The sequence below is a fragment of the Lolium rigidum genome, chromosome 7 (genome assembly GCF_022539505.1).
Source record: "Lolium rigidum isolate FL_2022 chromosome 7, APGP_CSIRO_Lrig_0.1, whole genome shotgun sequence".
Classification (NCBI taxonomy): Eukaryota; Viridiplantae; Streptophyta; class Magnoliopsida; order Poales; family Poaceae; genus Lolium; species Lolium rigidum.
Genome location: NC_061514.1, coordinates 52,086,705 through 52,098,819, shown reverse-complemented (window position 1 = coordinate 52,098,819; position 12,115 = coordinate 52,086,705). Strand labels below are relative to the sequence as shown.

General features: G+C 47.1%; 1 protein-coding gene across 1 annotated transcript; it reads right to left on the bottom strand.

Moving 5' to 3' along the window:
- Positions 1–8,816: 8,816 nt before the first annotated feature.
- LOC124669179 lies at positions 8,817–9,324 on the bottom strand. Its single transcript, XM_047205857.1, has one exon. It carries the CDS (start codon positions 9,087–9,089, stop codon positions 8,817–8,819), a length of 273 nt encoding a protein of 90 aa, XP_047061813.1. The 5' UTR covers positions 9,090–9,324.
- Positions 9,325–12,115: the final 2,791 nt, after the last annotated feature.

Genomic DNA, 12,115 nt, shown 5'->3' with positions numbered 1-12,115 from the left:
TTAGAAATGATATTTGCATCACTTATCATATGTTTGCCCATTTGAATCTTGTCAAATCCTAGATTTGACCAAGATAATTTAAACAAGTTTAAAACATGAAAATGAAAAGGGAAGCTTGTATCCTTCTTAGTCACTCTAAAATGAAGTTTGGGGAGGTTTTTGAAATTTCCATGCTTGAAACCAAAAACCACTTCTCTTCATGCTTGACTTCATAAGACAAAGTTTAGGGTTAGGGGTAGATACATGATTTTTCCTGGTTTGAATATGTCTAGACCTTATTGATCAACTTAATTGAATGCTTACTATATAACATAAGAAGACCTTGTTTTTTTATTTAGTTTTTTAATTTTTATACGGATTTGAATCTTGGTCAAATCCTAGGTTTCACCAAGATTTGAATAAGTTTAAAACATGAATATGAAAAAGTAAGCATGCATGTATGCTTCATAATTAATCACTTCAAAATGAAGCTCTTGGGAGGGTTTTTGAAATTTTCATGTTTGAAACCAAAAACCACATATCATCATGCTTGACTTCATGAGACAGAGTTTAGGTTAGGGGTAGATACATGATTTCTCTGGTTTGAATATGTCTAGACCTTGTTTATCAACTTAATTGAATGCTTACAATATAACATAAGAAGACTATGTGCCTTGGTTTTTCATTTTTTGTTTTTTTTTAAATTATGCCCATTTGAATCTTTGTCAAATCCTAGGTTTGACCATGATTTAAACAAGTTTAAAACATGAATATGAAAAAGTAAGCATGTATATATCCTTCGTAGTCACTCCAAAATGAAGCTCGATCTTGAGAGGGTTTTTGAAATTTCCATGTTTGAAACCAAAAAAACCACATACTTATCTTCATGCTTGACTTCATAAGACAGAGTTAATTAGGGGTTAGGGGTAGCTTGATACATGATTTTTCTGGTTTGAATATGTCTAGACCTTATTTATCAACTTAATTGAATGCTTGCTATATGACATAAGAAGACCTTGACGTAGTTCTACTTCGTCGCCAACCGCGGGGTCGTGTAGAAGTCCTCCTGTACCACCATGAGTACCATAAGTGCAGCACCGCGTAGTTTCACACACACAGAGGGTGCTCAACGACGCTCCCGGCCTCAGATCCAGCTAAGGTTGCGGAAGAAGATCTTCTGGATCCGAATCCCGGCAGTGCTCCCGCGTACCGGGCGGAGTACTCCCTCTGTGCCCGGCTCTTCGAGGAGCCACGGGTGGAGAGAGGACAAGAGAGAGAGAGGGGAGGAGGCGCCCAAAGGGGCTCTCCTTTTTCCTCGTAGGAAATTGTGTGCCCCCTCTTCCAAAACCCTCCAATATATATAGGGGGAAGTGAAAGGAGGTGTGTGGCCACCCCAAACCCTAAAAAGGGGTGGTGGCCAGTTGGGCCCCTAAGGTCCAATGCGCCCCCCCCCCCCCCCAAGCTCGTGTGTGGGGTTGGCCGGCCCTTTAATGGAATCCCCACCCGGAGGGGCACATTAAGGTGGGATGTACCTTTATTAATTAAATAAATACATAATTAAATATTGATTCACTTAATTAATATATAATACATATTATTTTATTCCCGATGATCCGAGACACCTCTCGCACCACTCCAAACGTCCTTCGGATTCTCCCGGAACCCTTTCCGGTTCTCTCTTCTCTATTCTCCGGTGTTTCCGATGAATCCAAAACAATCTTAAGTTTTGTTGAACCCTTAGTGTGTTTCCCTACGGTTCGAGAATGATGCAAACATGATCAAGACACTCTCTGATCAATGATCACCAGGGTGTTTTGGAGAACAATAGTGACCCCCCGTGTATTCTACGAATATGTGATTTTCGTTTGAACCATTACATCGTATCCCATTCCCTTTGTTACTTCGATAACGGCACTTGTACGAGGCTTGATCATCGGTATCACGATACCTAGTTCGATCTCGTTACTGACAAGGATATTCAACTTGTTCGGTTCAATTCTATCCGCATGACCCAGTCATGTGTTGCAACTTGGATATAATCTCACCGAGTGGGCCTAGAGTATCTCCCGTCATGCGGATGAACAAATTCCGCTCTTAACACATACGCCTCAACCCATCCCATTGGAATACCCAAGCATTATGACCACCTTGATACGGTGTGGCGGTTGATGATGTCAAAGCACCCGCCAGTGGTAGTGATTAGATATGGTCCCACGATCTAAGTATCAGGTTAATACGCTTTCATAAAATCGTAACGTGAACATCATGACTTGATCGTGTTACAATACTTATATTTGGGAATGTCCATCATATCATACACTTAATTATATGAGTCAACTGTCAATAACATGTGTGTCCATGATCGGGAAACCTCGATCATCGATTGATCTCAATGAACTAGTTTGTGAATACTCACTAGGGACCCTGGTTTGTTTACAATACCACACGTGTATCAGCATGGGATGAAACTATTATGAACTATTGATATATAATAATAAGCATTCTTTATTATTTACATCTAGGGCATTATATCCAACTACACCCGAGGAAGCCGAGGGGTGCGGCACGCTTGTCAGCGGCATAAATTTCATTGGTAGAGATGGGCGGACGCCGCTCGGCAGGCGAAGCCTCGCCATTAGTGTGACACAGACTGCCGAAGCGATGCCTTGTCGTCAGTACTAGCACGCTTGCGAGGACGCATCGACCTTGGATGCTGCCAGGCGGGCCCGTGGGAGAAGCAAACGGTCACGCGGGGCGACCGCGCAGCGTCCGGCCATATGCCGCCGAGACACATATTTGGGACGTGTTTGTATCTCCGCGGATAACACGGTCACTATGCGTCGAGTCGCTGCACCTGGATACATGCGCATTTTTCGACCGCGCGGTCGCACGTCCGTTTCTGTCGCCCTGTTGAAGATGCCCCCATGAATAAGAAAAATGAAAGAAGCCTGGTGACCGGGTGTATACGTGAGCACGCATCCATTGTTTGACACGTGTCACATCTAGCAATCTACTGTTACCATTATTGTTGGGTTAGCAAACCACATCAGCACTAACAACACTTCCAAATCACGTAGGACCCACCTTTTTGAATTCAAATAGTAGGCCTGATGCACTTTCAAATCATGTAGGATCCACGCCAAGTACGCGTAGCGATGAATAAGACAACGTCAAGGCAACCGATCCAATTGACGAGAGCCGGATCTCAACGCAGATCGTGTGGCATCTAGAGGGTGCTCACGTATACACCTAGTCACCAAATCCACTCTCATAAAAAAAAATGCCATATGCATGCATCTCTTCGTGCAGTGGCTGGGTAGTACCCTATTTTGAAAAGAAAAAAAAATCTAAGATTTATCCAAATTTAGGTCACTTTCGTAGGACGGAGAGGTAACTAAATTCTATTTTTCAACTTCACTTTCATTCATGGTATACTACTTCTTTTGCTGTAAGCGTGAACAAAATATTAGGAATTCCATACGATGTTTACTCATGTGAATTACCTTTAGAGCATTTTAGATATAAGTACGTACTAGTACCACCATCGTTTCTATAAATTACTTTACTATACTGTAATTCCACACACACAAAACCGTTACTTCGTACATGTTTGCATAAACATCTGCTACAAGACATAAAAGTAGGCTCTCGCATTATAGAGCATTTCTAGCCACGTTCCTAAATTGCATGACACGTTAAAGAGGTTGATATTGGAGAGGGAGAAGCCAAATGCTAAGAGCATCTCCAGCCGCGTCCTCCAAAGGGATTTGGGGCGCGCCGGACAAAAAATCCATTCCAGCCGCGTCCCCCAAAGCCCATTTTTGTCCGGTGCGTCCCCATACGGTGTCCGGCGCCCTGAACCCGTCCCCATCCCACAGGGGACGCTCCGGGCACGCCGGACACAACGAAAAGCGAGGCGGGGAGTGGCGGGGCCGATCCGTCGGCGGCACAGTTAATTTTAACCTAACTGTCGCCTACCTCGCGACGGAAGTTATTCGCGCGCAGTGACACACGGCGGCATCTTTGCCTTAATGGCAACGGAGGGGCAGGCGAGACGTCTCGTCGGTGCTTGCGCAGCCTCCACGCGTCGCCGGCGTTCGCACGCCACCGCCCGTTCCCGCGCGATCTTCCCGCCTCTTCTCGCCTCGTTCCCGCGCTTTCTTCCCGACGCCGGCGTCTATAAAAGGTCTCCCGGCTCAATGGTAGCCACCACACCCCGCCGGCAACAAACACAGCCCTCGTCACTCCACCGCCGTCTCCTCCACCACCGGTAGCAATGGCGAACCGCCCCGGCGGCTGGCCACTTCCCTCCACCGCCGTCTCCTCCACTTGCGGTCCCGTAAACGCAGGTCGACACCGACCCCTCGGCGGCGGCCCGGGAAGAGCGATGGCGTGCACACCGTCGGCGGCGGCGGGAGGCAATGCAGGCAGCAGGCCCGCCCGGCGGCGGGAGTCGGCGCAGGCGGCGGATCTCGGGCGGCGTTCTGCGCCCATGGCCCCGCTGCCGGCGAGGCCACGGCGGCAGCAGCGTGGCGAGAGCGACGCAGGACGCCACCGTTGCGGCGTCCGACGCCTCGACGGGACGGGAGGCGCGACGGTGCCGGTACCGGGCGGAGATGGAGCAGCGGTGGGCTGACGAGCGCCGGCGCCAGCTCGGCTGAGCGGGATGCGCTGTACCGAGATCGGTGGGAGTCGATCGAGCGCCGGCGGCGGGAGTCGATCGAGCACCAGCGGCAGCTGGCGGCGGAGGAGCGTCGGCAGCGGGAGGCGGCGCTAGCGGCGATCTGGGGGAGGCGAGCGGACCAGTTGGCGGCGGAGGCTGACGTGTTGGCGGCGGCGATGATGGAGGCGCCAACAGATGTGGAGGACGATGCGCCGATGGAGGAGGAGGAGGCCGAGGCGGAGGAGACCGAGGTGGAGGACAACGACGACGACGAGTTCGAGTGGTCCGACGACGACGGTCCGCACCCGGACGAGACGGCCGATCAGCAACGCGCGCTCGTCGAGTCCTTCGAGTCGGCGAAGAAGCTCCAGGACGACGCCCGTGCCCGCGAAGAGGCGCAGATTCTACGCGCCATCGAGCTCTCCCTCCAGGCGGCGCAACAGGGGAGGGCGGAGGAGGACGCGCGGCGGAAACGGAGCCGTCGGGCCAACGCCGAACGCAAGGAGAGGAGGCGCGCGCAGGAGGAGCTGCGGCATAGGGGAGGCGACGACGGGGCGGGGCCGTCGAACGCACCGCCGGGCGGTCAGTAGTGTAGGTTTAGATGAAATCTAGCCGTTTTCATTCAAACTTTGTAATATATAATCAAAATTGAATGAAAACCTTTATTTTCGTGCACCAAAATTCATTTGGGGCGGCGTTTGGGGGACGCGGCTGGGGAGCGACGTCCCCCAAAGGCGGCACGAACGAAACACGTCCCCAAACGCTCAATCCGGCGCGGTTTGGGGGACGCTTTGGGGGACGCGGCTGGAGATGCTCTAAGTATGATGAGAAGGGTGCCCAAAAAAATTAAGGCCACATGTGCTAGCTTCATTAACTTTGTGGAATATGATTAATTTACGTGAACCATGTCTTTGTTTTATCCATCACAATGGATTAGCAAATGCCACATGTGCTAGCTTCATTAACTTTGTAGCCACAAATGTAAAGTATGATTAATTGAAAACAAACATTTAGAACAATATAAAAACTGGATTAGCTTAGGAGGCGCAAATTTTCATCACAAACATGATACATGTCCTATATATATAAAATCTGTAACAATGATCAATATGAAAAAGCATTTTAACAAATAGTCTTTAAGAAGTGAAGAAAGTAATCATGAGAAATTGTTGGTGGTGGGAAAAAATGATGATTGATTGACACGTGGTTTGACTTTGAACCAAGTCAGTCATTTGGGTTCCTAGATTCATGTGGATACAATATTTGATGGTTGTTGTCTATTTATACTAAACAATTTTAATTATTTATTGATCATTTCCATAGTATATAAATTAAATTTCAATGACAACATATGCTTTTAATTAGACTTTCCTATACATAACAACATTAACCACATGGAATAACTTAAATTTCATTCTGATACAATGCAATTTCGTATTTTATCATTAAAATTAATACAACGGCAAATTAATTGTTGTTTTCATAAGAGTTATGTTATTGTTAATGTTTGGTCGGGACATCTCAATGAACAAAATTATGTCTAGTACTCAGAAAACGTAGTATCAAACGCTATAATATGATGTATTTCAGTATCTTTAAATATCTTGGTACATTGGAGATGACCGTACAATATATGCATCTAACAAAGGTCGAGTGCAGATTTGTTCAGTGTTATTATATAACTTAGTTAGAAGCAATTTAATGGGAAATGCACTTTGGCTCATAGGAGCATATGCTCCCATTATGTGAATCCACATTTCAAAGTGTCAAAAAATTCTAAACTAAATTTTTACATGTACATCTACACATTTTATGTTGGTACACAAGTTTTCAAAAATAAAAAATTTTTCTGTGGCTCCTGTAAAAAGACAAATTTTGATCTTTATACTGCAATTACGTACTGGGATATTTTTTTGTCTTTTTTGTACACACCACACAAAATATTGTTTTTCCACAAAAACTTGTGAACGAACATAGGATGTCATGATGTATACCAAAAAAATTATATCAGATTTTTTTGACATTTTTAAAATTGTTTTTTTATTATTTTCTATAATGGATGCATATGCACGCGTGTGCCAAAACGCCACCTCCGCAATTTAATATTCTACAATGTTTGAGATATCACAGTTAGGAGCCAACTTGAAGAAGCCAACGCGCGTGTTGCAAGTATTAGAGAATCTTTAGCTAACAATTACTTAGTTGACCCCATCAAAGGTTCATAGAGATGCCCTAATCGCTTACTTGGCTTTATTTGGTTGCTGCTTCTCTACCACTGCCTTCACGTACAACATAGCTTTTACTAGTAGTAAAAAAAATTCTATTACAAACAATAAAAAAGTTAAAGTGGCCCAACTGCTTGCGCCGTTCACTGTGAGGGGTCACCTATTCCCAAATTGCTATGGTACAATAGATGTTGGTATGTGTATACCATACATATTCGACTACTGTTACTAGGCCGTTTGGGATGTATAGCAACTGCTCAAATGAGACAATTAGTGGAGCCACTTGTAAACATGTAGAGGAAAATTCCGGGTAGGATATAAAACACCAACACAACCAAAATATCCAAATAACTTATACTATATGTAAACTTTAGGATTCATAGATCCAACACAAAGTTCAGCGTAATCTTGATTAAACTTCATAAACCATAATTTCATCAAACTCATAAAAGATGGTGTCAAAATGTAAAAAAAGAATGCGTGAAATGGTACTTCAAAAAAAATGCTTGAAATGGAATATCATGCAGCAAAACATCATACATTATCTCTTATTGAGTAGAAATGATGACTTATGCAGAAAAGAGCAAACATTCTCACTTTCCTATTTTACATTGCTTAGTGGAAATGGAAGAATTTTTGACATAAAGGGTGGGCCCTGCCGCCATTGGCTGAGGCGGCATGCTGGCGTCGTTGTCGTCCCACTTGCTGGGCGAGGGTACTACGCGGGAGGAGAGGACGGGCGGCACGAAGCCCTTCTTGAACCAGGGCGTGAGCATGAACTCCGGGAGGGCGACGCGCTTGGCAGGGTCGACGGCGAGCAGGCGGCCGATGAGGCGGCGTGCCTCCACGCAGCACCTCGGGCACCACGTACGCAGGGGTGGCGCACTCCGCGTGGAGCAGCCCGTCGTGGCGCAGCTGCTCGGGCAGCGCGACGAGGCCGAAGACATTGGCCTCGAGCCAGCCCTCTTCGTCGAGCAGGAGGTTCTCGGGCGTGAGGTCCATCATGTGCGCGACGTCGCGGCTGTGGCAGAACCCGACGGCGCAGCTGCTCCACCATCTCCTCCGTCCTCTCGAGCCGTGCCTTTTAGATCACCTTGATGGCCATCGCGCAGGTCGCGGCCGTATTAGACCTTGGCGAAGGAGCCCTGCCCCAGCATCCTCCCCAGGTCGTACTTGCCCAGCACCATCTTTCCAAACACGGCGTCCCGACCTCTCGCCATTGCTCCTACGGCCGACGCAGGCGCGGCTGCTTTGCTGGTCGACGCAGATGTGCCGGCTCCACTGCTGGCGGCATTTGCTACGCCAACATGCAACGTTGTTAGTGGCGGCAGGGCCTGCCGCATCCGGTCGTGGCGGCAGCTGGTCCTTCTTGCCAATTATTTTTGGACGTGGTCTTTTTTGCCAATTCACTGATGAGAGAAGTGGTCTCTTATGTCAAAAATTCGAAATGGAAAACAGGAGAGGAAACTGTGACGTGGCTTATTCGGTAACTCTAATCATAGAACTTCGAGACGGATTAGGGTTAGTTGACTAATTAAAGTGGTATAACAAAGGAATTGAAGGCCTGATCCCCGGACATGACTGAAACTAAATCGACTGATGATCCCATTAGCAATGCTGTCGAATTCATAGTGCCAATGATTGCGAACAAAAAGGATTTCGTCATGTGAATACAGCAAAGTCCAGAGTACAGAAATGCAGTTTTCAGAAAGTATTCGCCACTGATCTGTCACACAAACAGATTGAGCCATGGGATTAGGCACCTGCAACCAATTAAAAGAAAATGGACAATGACGGAAATGGTAAACTCAAGTCAAGTGTCTGAAAGTTTCATCATCATCGTGGTATGTTACAATGGGGGGACACCGGCAAAAACTGAGTTCAGGCCATTAATTGCTGCAAGGAAACACAGGTAGCTAGCTGATGTAGCTACTAATTGGGGGATGTCCCTAATTGGGACCCCAGCAGCTGAGGTACATGACGGTCCTCAACCCCTCCTCGGCCTTCTCCGCTCGTCGCCTCTCCGCCACCGCCGCCGCGGATACCGGAAGCTGCTTCTTGCCCTGGGAGACGGCGGCGCGGGCGCTGGACTTGGCCTTGGCGGCCCGGTGGATGGACCTGAGCGCGTAGTTCCAGCGGCAGAGTCCGGCCTGGTCCTTGAGCGCCTCCACCGCGCCCACGCTCATCGCCACCGTCCACGACGCCTTCGCTGCACCGGCCATCTCTTCTCCTTCTTCTTCTTGCTGGGTTGGTCGGGAATGGAAACTGATTTGTGATCGCTGTGTGCCTGTGTACTGTTGGACTTGCAGAGTAGTGAAAGAACTGAGTGGATGCTTGTGCTGTTGGAATGAGGGGTTGGAGTAGGTTGGGTTATATAACGGTGGAGTGAGCGAAACCAGTGGCCGCAGGCACTGGTTTCCCAGGAAACAGGGTGCTTTCAGAGACACTTTGCTTGTTTACGCCGCACCTCTCGCTATCGTCCCGGTGCAGTGGGTGGCGCCTACCTCATCTCGCCTTGCTTATTTGTAGCGGGAGGGGCGGCTTTGTCTGTTGCGGCCAGACCATGCCGGCAGCGATAAGATGGGAGTGACGTGTAGAGAACGCGTTCCAAGATTCAATCAACATAGTAAGTAAATTCTGTTTTGCGAAAAAGTATGACGGTTATACAACTCTAAATCCATTCATTACTTATTTTGTTCTAAGCGTAAAAAGTACCGATGATTTAGCATAAAGTACCCAATTTTTTATTTTTTCAATAAAAAATAATAGGTTAATATCACAAATATATATATATATATATATATATATATATATATATATATCAATTACACCTAGTCTATGTAATAATGAAATATCCTAAAGACATTACAGATGCACGCAATCCTACTAAAAGAAGAAAAGGAGGAGGAGGAGGAGGGAGAGGGAGAAGGAGAAGAGGACTGGCTTCGGCGATCAAAACCTTGTAGGTGCAACATAAACCACTATCAAACACACCAGCTAAAGTTCCCTAAAAAAACACCACCCGAAATCAACGCTCCAAAAACAATATCTTCAACAAGGTTATTGCGAGGCGCAACCAATTAAGCCTTGACCTTATCTTTTCATCCTAAAGCAAGTATACCCTATCAAAACAATGCCCTTTAATAAGACCATTACTAGGCACAATTATAAGCATCTCCACCGGTGGCCCCCAAATAGGCGCCCGCAGGTGCGCCAGCACTCGCGTATGGGGGATGCCGGCACGCCTTCCTCCGTTTGAGAAAGGGTTTCCCACAGCGGCGGCCACAATAAAAGTGAAAAGTTTGAAAACACAAAAGATGGTGAATTTCATTCGATTTCTACAAAAGACGACGAGTTTCAAAAAAAAGAAGGCGGATACAATAAGTAAACTAGTGGCGGTTGAAGGCGTTGTAGTCGCCGCTTCTACGTCGTCGCCACCGTCATCATCGTCGGAGAAGTCCCAATCCTCCTCCTCCTATTTTGGCGCCAGCGGTGGAGACGGAGTGGCGGCTGATACGCGTACAGCACGCGTCCGTTGGGAACCCCAAGAGGAAGGTGTGATGCGTACAGCGGCAAGTTTTCCCTCAGAAAGAAACCAAGGTTTATCGAACCAGGAGGAGCCAAGAAGCACGTCGAAGGTTGATGGCGGCGGGATGTAGTGCGGCGCAACACCGGGGATTCCGGCGCCAACGTGGAACCCGCACAACACAACCAAAGTACTTTGCCCCAACGAAACGAGTGAGGTTGTCAATCTCACCGGCTTGTCTGTAACAAAGGATTAGATGTATAGTGTGGATGATGATTGTTTGCAGAAAACGAGTAGAACAAGTACTGCGGTAGATTGTATTCGATGTAAAAGAATGGACCGGGGTCCACGAGTTCACTAGAGGTGTCTCTCCCATAAGATAAATAGCATGTTGGGTGAACAAATTACGATCGGGCAATTGACAAATAGAGAGGGCATGACCATGCACATACATGATATGATGAGTATAGTGAGATTTAATTGGGCATTACGACAAAGTACATAGACCGCTCATCCAGCATACATCTATGCCTAAAAAGTCCACCTTCGAGGTTATCATCCGAACCCCTTCCGGTATTAAGTTGCAAACAACGAGACAATTGCATTAAGTATGGTGCATAATGTAATCAATAACTACATCCTCGCACATAGCATCAATGTTTTATCCCTAGTGGCAACAACACATCCACAACCTTAGAACTTTACATACCTTGTCCCAGATTTAATGGAGGCATGAACCCACTATCGAGCATAAATACTCCCTCTTGGAGTTAAGAGTAAAAACTTGGCCGAGCCTCTACTAATAACGGAGAGCATGCAAGATCATAAACAACACATAGGTAATAGATTGATAATCAACATAACATAGTATTCTCTATCCATCGGATCCCGACAAACACAACATATAGAATTACAGATAGATGATCTTGATCATGTTAGGCAGCTCACAAGATTCGACAATGAAGCACATGAGGAGAAGACGACCATCTAGCTACTGCTATGGACCCGTAGTCCAGGGGTGAACTACTCACTCATCACTCCGGAGGCGACCATGGCGGTGAAGAGTCCTCCGGGAGATGATTCCCCTCTCCGGCAGGGTGCGGAGGCGATCTCCGAATCCCCCGAGATGGTATTGGCGGCGGCGGCGTCTCCGGAAGGTTTTCCGTATCGTGGCTCTCGGTACTGGGGGTTTCGCGACGAAGACTATATGTAGGCGGAAGGGCAACGCGGGGGGCCACACGAGGGCCCCACACACCAGGGCCGCGCGGCCAAGACCTGGGCCGCGCCGCCCTGTTGTGGCGGCGCCTCGTGGCCCCACTTCCTTTTCCCCTCGGTCTTCGGAAGCTTCGTGCAAAAATAGGACCCCGGGCTTTGATTTCGTCCAATTCCGAGAATATTTCCTTACTAGGATTTACTGAAACCAAAAACAGCGAAAACAACAGAATCGACTCTTCGGCATCTCGTTAATAGGTTAGTGCCGGAAAATGCATAAATACGACATATAATGTGTATAAAACATGTAGATATCATCAATAATGTGGCATGGAACATAAGAAATTATCGATACGTCGGAGACGTATCGGCATCCCCAAGCTTAGTTCCTGCTCGTCCCGAGCGAGGTAAACGATAATAAATATAATTTACGGAGTGACATGCCATCATAACCTTGATCATACTATTGTAAGCATGTGTAATGAATGCAGCGATCAAAACAATGGTAAT

What these genes read in the sequence shown, in the direction of transcription:
- LOC124669179 (XM_047205857.1), bottom strand. Translation starts at nt 9,089, where the DNA reads ATGGCCGGTGCAGCGAAGGCGTCGTGGACGGTGGCGATGAGCGTGGGC.